The sequence below is a fragment of the Barbus barbus genome, assembly GCF_936440315.1.
Source record: "Barbus barbus genome assembly, chromosome: 7".
NCBI lineage: Eukaryota > Metazoa > Chordata > Actinopteri > Cypriniformes > Cyprinidae > Barbus > Barbus barbus.
Window position 1 is genome coordinate 6238782 of NC_136735.1, and position 22023 is coordinate 6260804.

General features: G+C 35.9%; 2 protein-coding genes across 3 annotated transcripts; both read left to right on the forward strand.

Annotated features, from left to right (window-relative positions):
• The first annotated feature begins 1493 nt into the window (after positions 1-1493).
• Positions 1494-11859, forward strand: commd1 (copper metabolism (Murr1) domain containing 1). The gene is made up of 3 exons (XM_079422577.1): positions 1494-1688; positions 6558-6845; positions 11625-11859. The coding sequence occupies exons 1-3, from the start codon at positions 1515-1517 to the stop codon at positions 11730-11732; spliced, it is 570 nt and encodes a 189-aa protein (XP_079278703.1). The 5' UTR covers positions 1494-1514; the 3' UTR covers positions 11733-11859.
• A 1911-nt stretch (positions 11860-13770) lies between these two features.
• b3gnt2a (UDP-GlcNAc:betaGal beta-1,3-N-acetylglucosaminyltransferase 2a) lies at positions 13771-21781 on the forward strand. Of its 2 annotated transcripts, XM_079420713.1 has the most exons (3): positions 13771-14053; positions 17464-17575; positions 19253-21775. In XM_079420713.1, exons 1-3 carry the CDS (start codon positions 14012-14014, stop codon positions 20521-20523), a joined length of 1425 nt encoding a protein of 474 aa, XP_079276839.1. In that variant the 5' UTR covers positions 13771-14011; the 3' UTR covers positions 20524-21775. The 2 variants fall into 2 exon arrangements, with proteins under 2 accessions (XP_079276839.1, XP_079276840.1); XM_079420714.1 differs by lacking the exon at positions 17464-17575 and having other exon boundaries at positions 19253-21781.
• The last annotated feature ends 242 nt before the right edge of the window (positions 21782-22023 follow it).

The window sequence follows — 22023 nt, forward strand, 5'->3', positions numbered from 1 at the left end:
CCTGAAAACCCTGATGAACAGCATGTAAGTACACATGAGCTCAAACAAACACTCATTTACATAACACCATGTTTCTTATTTTAACTATTAAGTGTATTTTAAATGTAAATTCAAAAACAAATGATTAATATATTAAGCGACAAATGTGTTTAGAACTAAATAAACAATTTGAAAATTAAAGAAATGGAATCGGTGAAGATTTTTTTTTAATCCAGTAATTACATTTATGACTCTGCTTTCTTTTGTAACAGGCCACCTATACCTAAAGTGAACCCCTCCGTTTGGAAGAAGATGTAAGTTGAAATGATGACATCATGAAACATGATGACTTTACTAATCATGTCAGTATATGCTAAGTATAATATTACATAAAATATAAATTAAAATATGTACATATTATATTGCATTTCATGGAACAAATGGCATTTTGGAGGTTGTTTTGCTTGTTTGCTAAGCTGTTTGTTAAAAACAGCTGATTTTAGCCATTCGTAACAGCTGTGTTATGCAAAACTTACCAAAGTAAGCATGGCACGTACTGTGTCCAGTTCCATTTTGAACATGTTTTGACACAAATTCAACCAGTACATTGTGATTACTGGTGTTTCTCTATGTCAGACTAATTAGTGATTATGTCAGACATTATAGGCTTAGGAAATCAAATCTGAAGGTTCATATTGTGACTGTGTTTTCTGTGTGTTACAGCATGGAGATGTTGTTGGTGGATGAGTGCCGCGTTGTCGTTCACCGGAAATACTTTGCTGAGTGTTTTTAGAGGAATATTCCCTACCTTTAATTGAATAATGGGGTCATTGGTTGTGGAACCTGTGTGAGTTTAAATGTCTAAAGACTTTTAACTAAGGGTATTTGTCCATTAAGGCACTTATTATTGCTGTAATATTGTTATTTATGTACACATTTACATTTTTGTCTAAACTTATGATGAAACTTAGACTGTGGTGATGCTGTGCTGATTATTAAAATAATATTCAAACAAACTGAAGTGCTCAAAATCTACTTTCTTTTTGCACAATCATTTCTTCAGAGGAACATGTCACCGTTTGTAAAAAGTATTTTTAGGTCAGGAAATAACCAAGCTTAAAGATCATTTAGGAATTATAAACAACTCAGAAAGCTAAAGATGAAGACAAGAAAATCAATACAGTTCAAATCCTTTAACTTTTACATATTATAGGCTACTTGATATAGCCTAATAGTTTTTAATTCGTACTGTTAAAGACTAGATTTGTCAAGGTTTATTATTATTATTTCCGAATATTACTACTACTACTAATAGTTATAATAATATTAATAATATATATATATTTTTAAACGATACAAAATGTCTAAGCCTGATAGTATGCACATTGGGACGCAGGCCAAGTCATTTTATCCATAGACACACACACATATATATATATATATATGATTTTATGTTTGGAAAAACCCGGAAGTGAACGCGCAGTGAAGGAAGACATGTGACGCGGATCACATGACTCCTGTCAACAACATCCAGCATGGCTGACACAGACAGCCAGAGATGTGTGAACGCTTTATTGAACGGAATCACGCAGAAACTTTATTACGGTAATACCGAAATCACGGAGGAGTTTCTGAAGAATGAGCTGTACCCCGAGATGACGCAGGACGAGTTCCGCGCGCTACATGACAAGATGAGGTCGCTTCTGAAGGTGCTTTCTCCTCTAACGCTGCGCTCAGGCCAGCCTCCACTTTGAAAAACACGGTCATATCGATCCTAATATCGATAGTATCGATACCAACGTTGGTATTGGTATCGGATAGATACTAGCCTGATAAGATCGATACTTTAGGTTAATTTTTTTTCTCCTATACACGTAATAACATTGCTTAATACATACTACAAAGTGTTTAGCTTTACATTTAACAATGTCATGTACTAACAATATTGTTGCTAAATACACATAAAAACTATGATACAGATATCAAAATAGACAATAAACAACTATTTAAATATATAAAAAAAATAAAAATACAACTTTACTTTCTAATTAGCCTTAAGCCTTTAGCAAGAATTATATGTATACATTTGTTTACTATCAGTACATTTAATCAATGAACACAATAAGCCATTAATTACTCCTATTGCTTTTATGTATGTGGAATTTACCAAGTAAAATCATAAGATTCACCATAAAATTAAAGTCCCCCTGTTGTTTAATTGTCTATGTGGTGTTTTTAATCAACACTATTGCTTTGTATTTTCTCCTTAAAGGGGTCATATGATGCGATTTCAAGTTTTCCTGTTTCTTTGGAGTGTTACAAGCTTTTCATGCATAGATAAGATCCCTGAAGTTGCAAAGACTAAAGTCTCAAAACCAAAGAGATATTCTTTATCAAAGTTAAGACTCTGCCACGCCCCCCTAAAACGGCTCATTCAAACACGCCCCCACATGTCTACGTCACGATGTGGAAATATTTGCGTAACGCCGCCCAAATGTTCACGCAAAGAAAGGCGGCGTGGTTTCAGTAACCGCAGTAGTGTTGATGCAGTCATGTCCGGGTAGGGCTGGGCGATATGGCCTAAAAAAAAAATCCGGATTTTTTCACACAAAATCTGATTTACGATTTAAATCAAATTTTTTCCCCTCTACTTAAAATCAATCTGCAGATGACAAAGAAATTATTCAAAACAAGTTCTAACTTTATTTTGTTTTGATTTTCCCTTCTGGGATTTGATCTGGATTTTTCTCCTTGGGGTTAAAGTGCAATCAGAAACAACAAGCCAAAAAGACAGTGAAAATGTAACATAAAATAACGTAACATAACATAAAATGTAACGTAACATTATGTGACGCCCTTCAGCCTGAGTCGTGAATCCGTATTCAGAAAGGCACGGAAAACAAATAATGATTGCTAACCGTTGCCTGTTACATTACCAGTGTTTCCCACAGACTTGGACTCTATTTGTGGCGGCATATATGCAAATTCATTCTCTGCCAGCAGGAGGCGCTTTAAGAGCGCGGAGAAATAGCTATTTTAACGCTGTACACTAATTAACGCTCTGCTCACAAACACTGCTTTATCAGACATTAAATGCAAGATGAAATGAAAATGACATCCAAAATTTTCTGAAGACAGTCGGTTTCCTTCAGAAATGCCGTGATATAAAGACACCCGCACCGTGTTTCGATTTTGAAAGTGCAGCGCTTGTTTATTCAACGAAGTCAAAGCTTTTTGAAAAAAAATCTATTTGTGGCGGTCAGTTTTGATATTGTGGCAGGCCTCCACAAATAAATCAATGTATGCGAAACACTGCATTACAGTACATCAAATTTCACTTACCACATAAACAAAGTAAGGAGAGATGACTGAGGACGATGGCGAATGATTTGCAGATCCTGAGCACCATGACAAACATCTAATCTTGTAAAATGTGTGGTAAGTATTGCCGCTCCATAGTATAAACAGAGTACATGCGATCCCAAATCTCGAAAGTGAAACTAAAAAGCCATCGTGCATTCAAAAGCTGTTTCAATGCCAGACATAATAGCGGTTCCCTGATGCCTGCAATTTTATATACAGTATGATTACCTATTGATATAACTGCCAGAGAAAGTATTGAAATATATATTTATCTCCATCTCGTATTTATTGGAGTTTGGTAGTACACGTCATTTTTTTTTTTCTTTTCGAAAAAACGATTTTCATTCAAACAAGTCGATGTAAACATTCAAGTTAATCGATAAAATCGATTTATCGCTCAGCCCTGTGTAGGGCTGGGTATCGAGTTCGATACTTTTTAGGCACCGACCGAATTGCCTCGATACCACCGAGTATCGAAAAACGTCTTGTAGTTCGGTACCAAATTTTGATACCTAAAGGGTTAATCTCATCACTGTCAGTGAGCCAATAATCCTGCAGCACTAGGTGTGTTTGACTAGAAGCGGCGCTGCGCAGATTGATCAGTGTTTGACCTCCGCGAGAGCGTTTCAAAAGCGCACGGAGCAGTCTGCTCTTTAAATCGCGCGGTTTGTTTATTATACACAGAATTACACAGAATTAATATTGTTCAGCAGACAGTACATACTGCTACTACTAGGCTACTATTAAAATTATTAAAACTTTTTTTTTTTTTTTTAGTAATGATCACACAACAGTTATTCCATGTTTTAATTTTAATAGTAACCCCCCTTTGTTTGCCAAAATAAATAAACTTTGATTTTCAATCATTTAAAGATAAATTAAATTAATGTTTTATGTCTTCATTTGAAAACCAGATACAGAACACAGAATTTCTGAGGAAAAATAAAACATTTCATTAGGCTATTTTAAGAATAAATTTAAATAAACTAAGTTGTTTTTATGCATTCAAATAATTAGACATACTACACCAGAATTTAATAACAATAAAACATATGGTGAAAGAAAATAAAACACCCACTTATGAAAGTGGATGAAGATTTAAAATTTCTTGAAGTCTTTAACAACCTAGAAATGATGATTCTGTCTGAGCTATGTGTTTTAAAATGAACACACACTAATGTAAACGTAGCCTAACAGATGTGTAAACTGAAAACTATTTTAACTTTATTAAAATTATTTATTTATGTATTGTGTTGGATATATTTAGTTCCTCTCTGCAGTGGCTCAGGAGATGAGGCTTTGAATCTGTATAAATATCAACAAGCTAAAAAAAAATGGTTTTTTGAGATAATGTAATCTTATTAAAACTGATTTCATAAAACTGGTATCGAAAAAAGTATCGTTCAGGAACCGGTATCGAAATCAAGGTATCGGTATCGGTATCGATATCTAAAATTTTTGAACGATACCCAGCCCTAGCCCTGTGTCAGGGAGATGCTGCGTGTTTCTATGCAAAAGCCCTTTATTTGGCCTTCTGAAAGTAAATGCATTTAGGAATCATTAAGATTACTTACAACAGAACAGCAACGTATTTTATGGATGACCGTTTCGTGAACCTAGGAGAGGAGGTAATTCTGACTTTGCCATGACAATCTGGTGCTTCTGAATCAGCGACTGTATGTTTTGTTATTAGTTTAAGTATTTGCTATTGACTGTTCAAATGCGGAGTTTTGCACGTCACGTGCATGTGTGTGTGTGTGTGTGTGTGTGAGAGAGAGGGAGAGAGAGGGAGAGAGAGAGAGAGAGACAGGGTCACATCACAGTGGAGTCAGCTTTCTTAATCGCAGCTTGTGTGCAAATATACACTGTGTCTGTCATGTGACTCTGTTCCCCTTTCGGGCTTGAACTGATGGTAAAACTAAGGACATTATTAACTGACTTCACTTTTATTTTGAAAGTTGAAGCTCACGATTATGGAAAGGGGCGTTAACATTTCCAACCCATGCTTGTGGTGTTCAGCCAATCACAATGCACAGTATATTAACAGACAAATGTGTTTAGAACTAAATAAACAATCGAAAATGAAAGAAACTGAATCAGTGAAGATTTTTTTTAATCCAGTAATTACATTTATGACTCTGCCTTCTTTTGTAACAGGCCACCTATACCTAAAAAGCATCATATGACCCCTTTAAAACTGTAGTTTCCCAATGGCAGTCTCAGAAACGTGGTTTAAAACAGCCCTTTTTTGCTACGTCACAAAATTCAATAACCAATCAAGGGATCCTGTCATTAGCATATCATTAACTGTGCTGCAAAGCAAGTGGTCTTGTAAGAAGGCAGCCAGGCTAATCCGCTATATTTTTCTGTAGATGTTTCACTAGCTGTTGATATTTATCACTTTCTGATGTGATGTGTGATGTCTCACAGACAGGCATCTGAGAATGGCTTGATATGAGAAAGGGGAAATGATTTAACGAGATAACACAGGGTGGATTTGTATCATTATAGGGTGGTCGTGTACACACACTGCCAACACACACTTCAGTTCAAACAACTTGTAAAAGTGCATGTTGCATCCGATGACCCTTTAATAGCACGAGAAAATAATATTCACAAGAATAAACATTTAAATATGTCATTTTGATGATCAAAGATTAGTTTTAAGGGATACAATTTAAGATGATCTATTTAAGATTATTTTTTAAATAAAAAATATATAAAACATATTTGCAATAAAAAATATATAAAAAATACAACAGTACAGTGTTATTTTACTATCAGTATACTTTATTAATATTTTTAATTTTTAGTTTTTGTTGTAATTTTGGTCTTTTTAATTTGTCATTTTTATTAAAAAAATATTTTATTAATAATTTGAAATATATTTTCTGTTTAAATTTTTCATAATTTTAGTTTGAGTAATTTTGTTGTATGTTATTGTCATTTTTGTTTAAAATATTACATAGTTTTTAATCATTTTATTTCAGGTTTAGTTACTTTAATACGTTAAACTAAATGAAAATGAGAAATATTGCCTTGGCAACTAGCTGAAATAAAGCAAAAAAATTTTTATTATTTCAGTTAAAGTTTATTTTAAGTATTGGAAGTTATTTATGGTTTTGGGCTTAGTTAACTAATAACCCTGCTACAGTGTAATCCAGTTTGTCCCATCTCTCACTGCCCTTGACCTCATGTTTCTGTCTCTCCGTCAGTCCATCGCTTCAGCGGACATGGATCAGGCGCAGCTGGAAGCGTTCCTCACGGCGCAGACACGTAAGCAGGGTGGCAGTGGCGTGACCCCGGAGCAGGCGGCTGCTCTTGCACGCTTCTGGAAAGCCCACCGGACACGGGTTCGAGAGAGTCTGCTGGCTCAGAGTCGCTGGGAGCCCGGCCTCCGGGGCCTGAAGTGGAGGGTGGACCTGCACACATCCGCAAGCAGGGGGCAGGTGTCCAACAGCCCCGTAGCCCTGGTGGAGCTAGAGCTCGGCTGCGCCGGAGAGGTGAGAACTGAACAGGACAAATGAGGTTTCAGTTCTCTCAAATGTAAGGCTGGATCTTCATATGAAGCACAAAAGAGATTTTTTTTTCCACTGTTCAGCTCATGTGCTTATCTCTCACATGTCTTTGCCTGCTAAAATCAGGGACGTATGTGCGCCAGAGAGTTTGAGTGACACAGTCTCATGGGAAATGCACTCTGTGCTGGGTACTCTGACTGGATACAAAGAGTATAATTGCACACACCTATGAATATGTGCAGACATGTCCCAAAAAATGAAATAACACCCCTCTGTGTGATTTTATTTCACATTGGCAGGAGTTGTGACTTGTTGGGTGTTCATTGAAAGCTTTATAAGAAACTCATGTGTGTTTTGTTGTTGTTGTTGCTGCTGGTGCAGTTTAAAACCTCTATAAGCCTCAGTTAAAGTGGAGACCGCTTGAGACGAAAGATTGAGAGTAATTATTTAAAAGAGAACTGAGGCTAAAGACCATTAAGAAGAAACATTTGCATTCTCTAAAATAACAGAAATACTAACTGAATGAAAATATATATATAAAAAAAGTTTAACTTGATGTACTAAAAAAACTAAATAAAAATCAGGTTAATACAACTATATAGACACAAAATACTAACTAAAATTATTGACTAAAATTAAAACAGAATTTGTCAAATAAAAAGTAATTAATTTAATTAAAATAAAGCTGTAATGGTATGCTAAAATAACACTAGAAATGTTTTTATTATATCGTTTTTAATGATATTTTAGTAAATAGTTCATATCAAAAGCATTACTTATCATTGTGCAAACTCTTGTATCTCATAGAGTCAGGGTCCAAAACAATTCTTAGCAGTTGTGAATTTGCTTAATTCTTTATTCTCAATGACTTACAGAGGTTTTGAATAATCTTCTGCACACCTGCCAGGCAAGTTTTGCAAGGATACTAGATATTCAGTATAGTGCAAACTGTGGAAAAAATGCAAATTGCAGGTGAAATGAGAAATGTTCCTGCCAAAACAGATCAAAGTCAGATTGTATTTGGCATAATTGTTATTACATCTATCTAAACTTTCAAACTTCAAGCTTTACAGCTGCGTCTAAATTTCAGTCAAGGCTTTTTCAAGCCAATTTCAAAGTTTGTTTGCATCTACTCATACTCATCTAGTTGTCACTATTACAGTAAGACTATATTTTATCCCTTGCATATTTGTGTAGTCTATGTTATCTATGCTGGCTTTCATATTATGATCTGGTTTTATTTACAGAAACACACTCAGCATTTCTATAACCAAATGTGTAGTAGTGGCCATTATTACAGTTAAAACTCATCAGTATGTTCCTGAAATATATTGATATTAATATATGCATGAGGTTTTTAGCTCTAATCCATGTATTTTGCTCCTGTGATATCAAGAGGTCTGGTTTACAGGAAACAGACCCATTAGTGACATTAGCCGTTATTATACCGCCATTAAGTTTTTCTGCTCTACAGCTCTTTCCTGTAAAGTTCAATTAGGGTTTCTGTAGAGTTCAGATCATGCTGCTGTTTTCTGTTCTGCGCTCTGTGCTTGCAGCCGCTGTCAGTTAATTCAATTTCACAGATGAGTTTGCAGCATAATTGGGCTTGTTTATTGAATATCATTGTGTTAATTGTGATAAGCATTTCCTATGTTATTATATTTACTTGAGTCACTGTCGCTATGGTTACAGGTGATGGGATATATGGGTATTGTGAGCACACAAAAGGAGCTTGACATCAGTTCATTCATTCATGCAGCAGCTGAGCGGGACATACTGTACTGAGAGTCACGCCTGTTATAAAAGGCACTTGTCATAATCTGTGTGGATGTAGCATAGTTTACAGGCCTGTTTGAGTCCTTCTAGTTTGTTATCTGGTGAAATTCATTCCAGTTACTGAGCTCTAATTTATCACTTTTTCTCTATTTTCAACCAGTAATTGGTGCCTGGTTACAATTCACAACAAGGTTTATTTTTTTTTAACATTAGCTGATGCATTGGAAATCATAAACTAACAATGAATACAACTAATACACGTTATATGAATTAACATTAGTCAATGTATTATGAAAAAAAAAATTAAGTAACAATAATGTGTTATTGTTAATTCCCCGTAATTCAGAACAATTCTTGTCAAATAAATGAATACTTTTATTCAGCAAGGATATGTTAAATGTGACCCTGCACCACAAAATCAGTCATAAGGGTCAATCTTTTGAAATTGAGATTTATACATCATCTTTCCATTGATGTGTGGTTTGTTAGGATTGGACAATATTTGGCCGAGACTATTTGAAAATCTGGAATCTGAGGGTGCAAAAAAAATCAAAATATTGAGAAAATCGCCTTTAAAGTTGTTCAAATTCTTAGCAATGCAGATTACTAATCAGAAATTAAGTTTTTATATATTTACTGTAGGACATTTAAAAAATATCTTCATGGAACATGATCTTAATATCCTAATGATTTTTGGCATAAAAGAAAAATCTATCATTTTGACCCATTCAATGCATTATTGGCTGTTGCTACAAATACACTTATGACTGGTTTTGTGGTCCAGGGTCGCAAATAGATCTAAATGGACAATAAAGGCATTTATAATGTTAGCTTTGATCGCAGCAGTCAATTACATTTTACAATACAGATACATCTCAAAAAATTTGAATATCATGAAAAAGGTCAATATTTTTTTTCACTCATTTCAGAAAGTGAAACCCATATATTATACAGATTCATTACACATAGAGTGAAATATTTCAAGCCATTATTTCTTGAAATTTTGATGATTATGGCTTCCAGATAATGAAAACCCAAAATTCAGTGTCTCAAAAATTAGAGATCAAGATCAATAAAAAAAAGGATATTTTAAACAGAAATGTCCGGCTTCTGGAAAGTATGTTCATTTCTATGCACTCAATACTTGGTTGGGCCTCCTTTTGCATGAATTACTGCATCAATGCGGCGTGGTATGGAGGCAATCAGCCTGTGGCACTGCTCAGGTGGTATGGAAGCCCAGGTTGCTTTGTTAGCGGCCTTCAGGTCATCTGCATTGTTGGGTCTGGTGTCTCTCAACTTCCTCTTGACAATACCCCATAGATTCTCTATGGGGTTCAGGTCCGGCGAGTTTGCTGGCCAATCAAGCACAGTAAGACCATGGTCACTGAACCAGCTTTTAGTACCTTTGGCAGTGTGGACAGGTGCCAAGTCCTGCTGGAAAATGAAATCAGCATCTCCATAAAGCTTGTCAGCAGAAGGAAGCATGAAGCGCTTTAAAATTTCCTGGTAGATGGCTTGCCGTTTGAATCAGCTTTGCTTGACCGTATTCTCATGCTTGCGATCATCCCTGTTGCTTGTGCACTTTTCCTAACCAAATTCTTCCTTTCAGTCAACTTTGCATTTAATATGCTTTGATACAGCACTCTGTGAACAGCCACCCCTTTCAGTAAAGACCCTCTGTAACTTACCCTCTTTGTGGAGGACGTCAATGTTCGTCTTCTGGATCATTGCCAAGTCAGCAGTCTTCTCCATTATTGTGGTTTCAAACAACAAAAGATACCCGGAATTTATACTGTAGGGATGGTCATTAATTTTGAGATACTGATTTTTTACTTTTATGAGCTGTAATCTCTAATCGTCAAAATTAAAACAAAAAAACTTTTGAAATGTTTTACATGTAATGAATCTAAAATATATGAAAATTTCACTTTTTGAAATGAGTTACAAGAAAAAATGAAATTTTTAACGATATTCACATTTTTTTAGATGTACCTGTATGTTACAACAGAAAACAGTTATTTTAAATTGTAATAATATTTCACAATATTACTGTTACTGTATTTTTGATTAAATAAATACAGCCTCTGTGAGCAGCATAAGAGATTTCTTATACTGGGTTACCCAAATTAGCCTTTTCTGAAGGAGACACCAGTGCAAGTCAGCAAATAGTGTTTACGTTGTAGATTAATTTAGGTTTTAGTCTGTATTTGTGTGTGAAGGAAACGCAGCGTAGGAGCCACTTCGGGTATCTGTTGATGTCATAATACCTGCTTCAGCTGCTGATGTCATCTGCTGAGTCCTATGCTTCTGCTTTTCTGGATCATTTTACAAAAAAGCTTTGACTGTGCTTTTTCTGCTCTGTAATTATGGGATAATGTAGTCAGCTGGTCGTTATCACAAAATAAATCATGAGGGTGATCTGCATCCAGGTAAGAATTGAAGGCTGAATGTGCCACTTAGATATAATGGACATAAAATATTGATACTCACAGTTTTGTGAGTTCAAAGAGTAGAGAGGGATATGAGAGATAGGAAACTAAGTAGAAAAACAGTTCAGGCAATGCTTAATTATACAGTTTAGCATCATCATGGAAACATTTGTTCACAGAATGCTGAACGACCAATCAGAATCAAGAATGCCAGGAAACTCTTCAGGAAATGCAAATCTAGTTCTTTATTGTCATTCAAATATATATATATATTTTTTTTTTTTAACATTCTATTTACTTTTCTAAATAACAAGTTCAGAATCCTGAGGATTTCTGATGTCATTTTTCTTTGAGTGGGAGCTACTTTTTCCTCGTATTGTGAATCTTACACCACTGTGTTGATGCAGGTTGACCGTGTAACAGGTGTGTCAGCAGCATTACTAAAATTACACATCGGCACTGAGCGCTGATGTGTTGTTTAAAGTGCATTTGGGTCAGTTCAGGTTTACTGCTCATACTGCATGTAAATGACCTCTGTTTCTCTCTCTCTGTACTTTAGAGCTCTGAGTTTGTGTGTTTGGAGTTTGACGAGCACAAGGTGAATCTGGTGCTGAAGAAGATGGCAGAACTTCAGGAGAGCATCGACAGCGTGGTGCACCGCAGCTAAAGCTGATCTGCCTCTTCATAGGTGTGTGTGTGAGAGAGAGAGAGAGAGAGAGAGTGAGGGAATGTGTTTGTTTTATATGCTGTATTGTCAAAGTTATATTCATCATAAATAATCATTGACAAACCTCAAACTTGGATATCTGTGAATTTATTAGTTTTTTTTTTTTTTTTAAATCCATGATTATTTCCTCATACAGGATTTCAGGTTCTTCAGTGTTAGGTTTATAGTTCATAGTTTATTTATATTCCTGAAGTGCTAACGTTGGAGTATTAAAGGAATAGTTCACCCCAACATGAAAATTTGCTGTAAATCTACTCACCATCTAAGATTTAGATGAGTTTATTTCTTCATGGGAACAAATTTGGAGAAATGCATCATTTCATAATTTGCTCACCAGTGGATCTTCTGCAGTGAATGGGTGCCGTCAGAATGAGAGCATATTTCTCTACCGATTCAGACGAGACGACTTTTTCACTGAAGAAATATTGAGGATTCCTATTTTAGCTGGATTTGTTTCTTACAAACGTGCTGCTTTTATTGTGATGTTTTTATCAGCTGTTTGGACTCTCATTCTGACGGCACCCATCCACTGCAGAGGATCTATTGGTGAACAAGTGATGTAATGCTAAATTTTTCCAAATCTGTTCTGAAGCAGAAACAAACTCATCTCGGTTAGCCTGAAGGTGGGGACATTTTCAGCAAATTTTCATTTTTGGGTGAACTAAAAAACTTTATTTTTTAACAGTTTTGGATGCTATTTTTACCTCTTTGTGATTTATTCTCCTTTCCCGTATCATGTTTAGTCTATGTCTGTGTTTGGAGACTCAGTATTTACTAATGGATCGGGATGCTACCCATCCTTTTTAAATATTTAAAACGAGTTTACACCATATACCCTTCAGGGGAACAGGTTGAGACGTGTCTCTTGTCTCACAGGTGTGAATACATGGATGTGAACCAGATGAGGATTGATGTGTGTTTATCGTAGACCAAACACATCACAGTGTGCTTTTGTTCGTGCTGGAGCTCAAACAGATGTTTCCCATTCTGTCATTTACAGCAAATCTGTGGTTTGACCAGCTCAAAAGCTGGCGAATGTCCTATTAATTATTCAGATGAGAAGACAATGGGTGTAACTGCGGCCTTTGAAAAGTATCATATGAGGTTACTAGTGATGATCGCACGTGAAGCCTTCTAACCAGTCTGCATAAAGCTATGGAGGGACATACGTTTATGTGAATGTGTTGCTAACTAATGGCCACATTCAAATAATGAGTCATTTGTTCATTTTAGTAGCCTGATACTGACAGAACCAACTGTTAATGCTGGTGTTATTGTGCTGAATAGAGTAGAATGGAACAGAATAGAATATTCATAGAAAAACAAACAATAATAGATTTTTTTGACATAAAATTGATCTCATTACTAAAAAAGAACAAAGATATATTTTAACAAAATATTTGTAGTGCAAATGAGTGCCTATGTGCAGTTTGTACTAATATTAAAAACAGCAGAGAATGATTTTATCATGCCTTATTTGAATAAGTAGGAATAAATACTAAAAGGATACATTCTTTAATCATGGAAAATACCAATAAATAAAAATACGGTGGCTACATCTGTGTCCCATTGCTTTTAGGCACTTCCACATACAAAAAAAGAAAAGAAAAAAGTTAAAATGCGGTCAATCACATTTTTAATGGACGAAAGATCAATATAAAATGCGTTGCAGAAAAATATTTTTAAAAGACTGCTAGGGCTTAAGTGTTTTTTTTATTTTATTTATTTATTTATTTTTAGCATGCCTAATGCATCATTTGCTTGCAAAGTGAAAAAAAACCCGAGGCAAGTTTTAAGCCTTAATCAGAATTCAAATACACCTTAAGAAGGCAAAATGGTATTTATAAGGAGGTTATGATATTTCCTGAGGGACAACCCTCACTCCACCCCAAACCTGCTGATATCAGAGGTGCACAATATGATTGGTGAGCGTTGTATATAGTTACGAGCATATCAAACGTCCTCACAAGTGTGTTTCACTTGTGTGTTTGTGAGGCTGTAATACAAAATTGGCCCTGCGCTGCGTGCGCGCGCGCGTCCATCGTGAGGGCGGCGCTCGCGCAGTCGGCGGAGGAGACTCTGACCTGCCTCAAGCACACGCGGCACCATCATCTGCAATACTGACTTTAAATGGGACTTCAGAAATTCAGTAAAGAAATAAACAACAACAACAACAGTTCTGTTCGGCGGACTGAGCGCAAAAGATAGAGGAAAATGTTATGTCTGTGAAGAAGCAACTGTTGTGGACCGCTGTTATACAGGTGAGAACACACTCACACCTTCACGCACAGGTACATTCAGACAAAATTACACTTACGAGTTAAGACTTATAATCAAATGTATCTTACTACATGATACGAATGTCGTTTTTGATAGATCTGTTGTTCACCTGCATCAGACTTATCTTTATTAAGGCAAATAAAAGATTTGTTTTATTATTATTATAATTATTAGTTACAATAAATAAATTAATACGAATATCTATCGTTCTGCCAAATTTTTAAAGGTATAGTTAACAAAAAATGGAAAAAAAATTCTCAGGTCTCGTCTCTGAATTTAAGACTTTTTGCATATCGTATCCATACAACTACAATGAACCCCTGGATGTCTCCAAAAATATATATATAAAGAGATTATGTGCCATAATCCATCAGTCATAGTTATATGAGAGAAGAAAACAACTGAATTTATGTCGTTGAGAACCTTCTTTAATAAGATATGGTGCACATTATGAAATTGAGTTATGACATATTTGAGAACTGTTAGATCTTAATAGATGTCCAACAACCGGTGTCATATTTGATCTGAGAGGATTTGCTGTAAATAGGCTATTGAATTTCAGCCTGTTACTAACATAAAGCTTGTAAAAATAGGCTGCCTGAGTTTTAGGAAATAAAGCATCTGTGAAAAATTCCTCGTAATGATATGTATCGACGTGTGTGTAGAGAATTCAGAGATCTAATGTACACACACACAACTTAGTTGCTGTTTACAATACAGTGTCTGTACAGAAGCATTAGCCTGCGCCTACATTTCACTGCTGGTTATACTCTGTGTAATTGTGTATGTGACAAATAAAAATCTTGAATCTTGACTACACCTTTAAAATCAGTTTTCATCAAGAGACTTGATGAAACAGTTTAAATATATATCTGAAGGAAAATGATTCATTGAGTGAGTGAGTGAGTGAGTGAGTGGACTAAATGATTCAGCCGAAAGCAATTTACAGCATTTTGCCTGTAACTTACAGGTTTTTCCTTTTCCATTCCACATTAAATCCATACGGAATTCAGTTTGTTCCCTTTTTTTAGGGTCTGTTTTACTTCGCTGTAAACAGAAATTGCATTCACCTGAGGATTTAATAGCAACAGTAGGCCACTCCAGCAGTTTTCGTTAAGAGCATTACCAGGCAGGCGGTACGTCACCAAAACATAAATACTGGCATCATTATGAATTGTGTTATAGACAATGTTGGGGGTAACGCATTACAAGTAACGCGAGTTACATAATAATATAACTTTTTTCAAGTAACTAGTAAAGTAACACCTTTTTAATTTACAAGAAAATATCGCCAGAAAGTATCGCCAGTTACTTTTTTGTCCATTTATTGACTGACAGTGCGCTGCGTGAACATGCTGTTACTGTAGTTCTAGACTAAATGTGAATGTGCATTAATTCATCCCCCTCGCAAAAAACAGATTTAGTATTCATCAAAATGAATTAAAACAGTGAAACGCAAACTCAGAATATGACTCAAACCTGCAATAATTAAATATGTTAAACAACACAAATGTATCTAATCCCATTTTATTAACCAAAGTCTTTGCTGCTGACCTTTGATGATCCAGTTCAACCATACTAATAAGAAGAAATTACTTTAGATAAACTAGCAATTGTGCTTAATTTTTTTTATTATTACTGATGAGTGTTGAACCTTCTTCTCCTGCGTTCTACTTTACAGACGTGAGTTTACTTTTCCTTCAGCCTGAGGTTTATTCATGACACTTTTTGGTGTGAAAGGGCTTTTATATTTGCTATAAATAGAACTTCTTGTATTAAACACAAACAATCAAGCCCTGCTCATATTTAAAAAGTAACGCAAAAGTAACGTAACGCATTACTTTCCATAAAAAGTAGCGTAACGTAATTAGTTACTTTTTTAGGGAGTAACGCAATATTGTAATGCATTACTTTTAAAAGTAACTTTCCCCAACTGGTTATAGACAGTGTTAGGGTAACGCATTACAAGTATCGTGAGTTATGTAATCAGATTACTTTTTTTCTAGTAACTAGTAGTGACATTACTTATTCATTTAGAAAAAAATATCTCAGTTACTTTTTCAAATGAGTAACGACTTTGTTTCCCAGGTTTTTGTTTCCTGTCCCCAGAAATCATGAGTAAGTGCAGAGGTGTTGTGTGCGCTGTCTAAACATGATGGGTAGAGTACTGTAGACTAGATGTTTACATGCATTAACTCATCTCACCTGCAGAAAAACAGATTCAGTATTACTCAAAATGAATAAAAACAATGAAATGCAAACCTGCAATATTTAAATATATTAAATAGCACAAATATAAAAATCTTTTTATTAACAAGTGTCTTTACTGCTGGCATTTAATGATCCAATTCAACCATAGTAATGAGCAAAAATGCCTAAAAACGTTAATTTTTTTTATTGCTGCATTCTCTTCTTCATGCAATCCAGAACAGCTGAAAGGTTTGTTTGAGTTGCACCCTCTACTGTACAGATGTGAATTTACATTTCCTTCAGCCTAAGGCTTATTCATTTAACTTTTGGTGTGAAAGCGCTTTTACATTTGCCAAAAATAGAACTTTTTATACTAAAAAATGAACAAGAAAGACCTGCCCAGATGAGAAAAAATTAACACAACAAATTACTTTCCATAAACGGAACACAATCAGTTACTTTTTCTAGGGAGTAATGCAATATTGTAACTTATTATAAAAGTCCCCAACACTGATTATAGATAAATAGCCTAAATATCTATATAATTATAGTGTTTTGTTTAAAAAAAGTCTTTGAAGCGTTTGTTTTAATCATTCAAATCTGACATTAAAATCAGTGATAGCATCGTCTGGATTGAAGAATGCTAATGAGCTGTCTCTCAGTTACGAAAAGTGTTAAAGAAGGGCAATGATAGCATTGCGTCATAGTGTGGAAAGTTCAAATGTTGTGAGATCTAAAGTGCAGTCATAAAATAGATTTGTTGTCCAACAGTGAAATGCTTTTGAAGGTTTAGTCTCTAACGCCACACCACAGACCACCCTCGACCGTCTGATGCATATTGAAAGCACAATATAACAAGCTGATGTCAGATCTAGGGACTGATTACAGAATCTGTGGTATATAATCTATTTGACATAAACCCATCCCTAAACTACCCATTTGATCAACACAAACTGAGATTACTCTCTTCCTATATTGTGTCCAAATAAACTGCAGTGTGGACCATAGCAGAGCTGTTTAGTCAAAAGTCTGACTATACGAGACTAGGAAGAGTCTGACGTTGCACATCTGTAATTGGTGTCATGAGGAACACATGATGTTAATGAATGAATGAGAGAAGGAAGCTCAATGTAGGATGGTGTGGAGTCTGAAACAGAGAGAAATCTTGGGTTTGATATATGAAACATTGGCTGATATGCAGCAGGTTCATCCCTTACTGTTCAAGTACAGTTACAGGAGGAGAAGCCCTGGACGCTTCACACCGGACTCACTCATGGATCTCACTCTAGACTTACCCTTCAGATGTCCTCGCTGTGAGTAACGGACCAGCCGTTACTTTAATGATTTATTACTGTTTATGTTTCTAGCTGGTTCTTTCTCAAACACATAGTTCATCCAGAAATGTAAATTATTTTTACTCACCCTAGAAGTTTTTATTTTAATTTTTTCTGAGCCTTATGAAATCATATGACAGCTTTGTGTATAGAACAAAAGACCTAAATTTCAGGTTTTTCCATGCACAAAGCTATGATTTTACTTTAAAAGACATGCAAGCACCAGTTCTGCTTTTATGGTGTTTTATTGTATACATTTTTGAATATTAATATGTTACATACAACTGTAAATTTCTTCAAAAAACGAATAATAACAAATATTCTTTCTTGTTGCATGGAATAAAATGATTAATGATAGAAGTTAAATTTTTGGATGAACTATTTAGGCTCTTTTGATTCATCTACTAAAACAAACATGCAAAGGTTGTTCATTGCACTTCATGGTTGAGGAATTATGTATCCGTTGTGATTAGTTTCTGGCTTTGCATGAGCCCACTGATGCTTTTTTTTGGGTTGAGGTATGTGCTACATAAACACTACCAAGCCTTTAGCACTTAAATCTGCTCAAAACCAATAGTGTTGACTCTTTTAAATGTGACCTATAACATTGTGACATAATTTTCATTCATATTAGAGTCATTTTTTATGCTTTTTAATTTAGTTAAGTTCAAAAGTTAGTTAAACTCAAAAAAATAGAAGACTTTATGCCATGGAAAAAAAATATTTTTTTTTGTTAGTTTTTTTTTAAAGACAGATGATAAAAATTATTTTTGAATCCCCCAAAGAACATTTAGTGAAATGGCTCCACAGATGTTAAAGGTTCTTAATGGAACCATAGATGCCAATATAATGAAGGTTCCGAAAGAGTGTTTTTGCAGCAATGCCATTGAAGAACCATTTTTAGAACAGTTTTTTAAAAGAACCATTATTTTCTTAGTGTGAAGAACATTTTAATAGTCTAAAGAACCTTTTTCCACTATAATTAACCTTCTGTGGAATGGAAAGGCTTTTAAATGTTCTTCATGGAAGCATCAATGTTAAAGAACATTTGGTAACACTTTATTTTGATAGTCCACTTTAGACATTCTACTAACAGTAAGTAACTTTGCAACTACATGTCAACTAGCGGTCATTAGAGTATTAGTAGACTGCCTGCTTAATATCTTCTAACACTTTATTTTGATGGGTCCACAACATACAACATACTGACTATGAGAAACTTTGCAAGTATGTCAACTTATTGTACTAACCCTAAACCTACCCTACTGAGAGTTAGTAGACATGCAGTTGCAAATGAATGAGAATTAGTTGGCATGTAGTTGACATGTAGTTACAAAGTTACTTAATAGTTTGTAGAATGTCTAAAGTGGACTATCGAAATAAAGTGTAACCAAACATTTATTTTTAAAAATGTAAATATCTTTATTTTGGTGTATGGCTGAGGTTTTAACACATTCAAACACTCACAGTTCAAGTCCATACTAACTGGCTTTGACTAACGTAACTAACATAACTATCGTTACTTCCTCTGCTTTCCAGGTCATTGTGGTTTGCCCATCCCACTTTCTCCACCATGTTCTGAAGACTTTCACCTTTCCACACCTCTGTTCCCAGACTGTAACCCAACATATAATAAATCTCTTTCTGTGTCCTCAGGTGGTGAGGGCATCTTCAAGATGAAGAGCAACTGGAAGACCACCAAGGTGCTGGGATTGCTGATGTTAGCCAACTTCTTCATCTATGTCGTGGTGGAAGTGTCCCGAAGCTACGGGCAGGGCCGAGACATGTACAGTCGAGGGAAACTGACACCCAGCAAGTTCTGGAAGAAGTCAGAGGTTAGTCCGGCGTTCTGGAATCGTGTGCAGGAGCAACTCGATGACATCTACTACCTGCCACTTGCAAATGGCAGCGGGGCCCCTCGTGACTTTCGGGGAATTTCACGTTGGCTAAATCACACGAGTCCTTGCAAGCCAGACAGCAGGGTGAAGACAGAGATTGAAGACTTTAAGTCCCTACCACAGCGATTCCAGGACTTCTTGTTGTACATGGGATGTAGGTTGTACCCCTTGATAACGGACGCACCCAACATGTGTTCAGAACCGCCGTACCTCTTGCTTGCAGTGAAGTCCATTGCGCCACATTTTGACCGACGGCAGGCCATCCGGGAATCATGGGGCCGCGCTGGGATCCTCGACGGCCAGCGCATTGCAACGGTGTTCCTGCTTGGCAGCACGGCAGCGACGGACCACTACCCAAACTTGTCGGAGATGGTCAAGCACGAATCAGCATTGTACGGCGACATCCTGCAGTGGGATTATCGAGACTCGTTCTTCAATCTCACCTTAAAGGAAGTCCTCTTTCTGGAATGGTTTGGGACTCATTGTGCTTCTGCCAAGTATGTGTTCAAAGGCGACGACGACGTTTTCGTCAATACGCGGCATATGCTGACTTACCTGGGCAACTTTTCTGTGTCCAAGACACAAGACCTTTTTGTTGGCGATGTGATCACCAATGCCGGACCACACCGGACCAGACACCTCAAGTATTACATCCCCGAGAGCGTGTTTCGAGGAATGTACCCACCGTACGCCGGTGGCGGAGGCTACCTGTATTCTGGGAATCTGGGGCTGCGGTTAAGAACGATCTCACGTCTGGTCACGTTGTACCCTATAGACGACGTCTACACTGGGATGTGTCTGAAGAGACTGGGACTAGTACCGGAGAAACACATGGGCTTTAAGACATTTGACATTGAGGAGAAGCACAGAGAGAATCCTTGTGCTTACAAAAGTCTGATTCTGGTCCATCCCAGGAGCCCACAGGACATGAAAAAGATCTGGTCTTGGATTAATGACCCAAAAGCGAAATGTTACATCTCAACTACCCCGCAGGGGAAGGGCGCAATGCGACGCAACAAAAGCAAATAGAATCCAATAACAGTAAAACTGATGCCTTGTTCTATTACTGGCGTACAGCTAAGAAGAACGTTTTACTAATGTTCCCATTAAGTTATAAAAACATTATTTCTGAATGTTCTCAAAACATCTAGTTTTTAAAAGGTTTTATCCACCTTATTTTACAACTTGGAAGTAGGCCGTTTTCTGTGAATGTGCAAGACTTCCGGTTTATTAGCCACAGTATGGAAATAACAAGAAAAATAACAAAGTGCAGTAAATGGTAAAACTGTTTGCATTACAAACCAGTGTGTTCAAAATTAAAATAATATGGTAAGAAAGCTAGACCCATGAAAGCTAGACCCATAAAATTTACAAGTGGCCGTGCCCGCTCTTATGGGAAAAATAAGGTGTATAAACATTTTTTTCTTGCTTGCGCAATCATTAAGGGAACATTCCATTGAATCGAATATCATAGGAATGTTACTTTTGAATGTTCTTTGAACATTCTAAAACAAGTTTTAAAAAAACATTAGATGGAACTTCCAGTTTAAACATTTCAGTAAAAAAGTTCCATGAATGAAATAATGTTTCTGTGCTAACATTTTGAGAACATTATTAAAGACCAGAGAACTTTGAGCAAATGTTCTGTGAATGTTACTGGAAGAATATTTGAGAGAACCTTGCTTGAACATTCTGAGAACATTCCCTGTTAGCTGGGTCCACATACTTGCGCACCTTCTTTCACTTTGACGTGACAAATCACGATTATTTACTCAAAATGAATTATATATGGTGCACTGTGATGCATGTTGACATAAGAAATCGGGGTGCATCTTCAGAAAGAGCGAGTCTGATGTGTTTGTATATTTTTATGTTGTTGTTTTAATTTATGTTTGCATTCGTGTGGAAAACTATAGCTGAGCTGTTTGACTTCTCTTGCATTAAACATCTATATTCTCAGGAAGCTGCTGTTTGATCGTTCTCCAACTACACTAACAACTTAAGGATAATAATAGAAGTTTTATTACGTTATATACTGTTTGTGCAAATAAACTGTGACCTTTGCACCATTGTTGTAAGGCAACATACTGTAGGGCACTTACAACACACACAGTGAACTGAACGAGCCACCGAAGTGCAAAGTCAAAATCCAAGTCAATTACTGTATATATACTGCATGTATGGAAGATAAGCGCAAAGGGTTTCCATGTCATTTTTTGTGTGAACTTCAGTCATTTGTTCAATATGAGTGCAAATTTGTGATTATGGATAAAATTAAATTGTCCTGAAAACACAGAAAATAGGCTTGACAAGTGAAATTTGTTTTTATGATTCCAGTTAAGCAGTGTTTTGAGTATATATAGTTAGTAATAAAGTTATGTCTATATTTGGAAATAATTTAGCAGTTTATGTATCACATGGCCCTCACAATTCATCATTTGTTTGAGATTTTACTTAAGGGGGCATATTTGATTTAAACTTTTATTTGCTACAACAATCTTTACATGAATAAGCATTATATTATATAAG

Excerpts from the sequence above, each read along its gene's own strand:
- b3gnt2a (XM_079420713.1), top strand. The coding sequence starts at position 14,012 with ATGTCTGTGAAGAAGCAACTGTTGTGGACCGCTGTTATACAG. Across the intron at positions 14,054-17,463 it reads TGTGGACCGCTGTTATACAG|CAGGTTCATCCCTTACTGTT; the intron begins GTGAGAACACAC and ends GCTGATATGCAG. Across the intron at positions 17,576-19,252 it reads ACCCTTCAGATGTCCTCGCT|GTGGTGAGGGCATCTTCAAG; the intron begins GTGAGTAACGGA and ends CTGTGTCCTCAG.
- commd1 (XM_079422577.1), top strand. The coding sequence starts at position 1,515 with ATGGCTGACACAGACAGCCAGAGATGTGTGAACGCTTTATTGAACGGA. Across the intron at positions 1,689-6,557 it reads AGATGAGGTCGCTTCTGAAG|TCCATCGCTTCAGCGGACAT; the intron begins GTGCTTTCTCCT and ends TCTCTCCGTCAG. Across the intron at positions 6,846-11,624 it reads AGCTCGGCTGCGCCGGAGAG|AGCTCTGAGTTTGTGTGTTT; the intron begins GTGAGAACTGAA and ends TCTGTACTTTAG.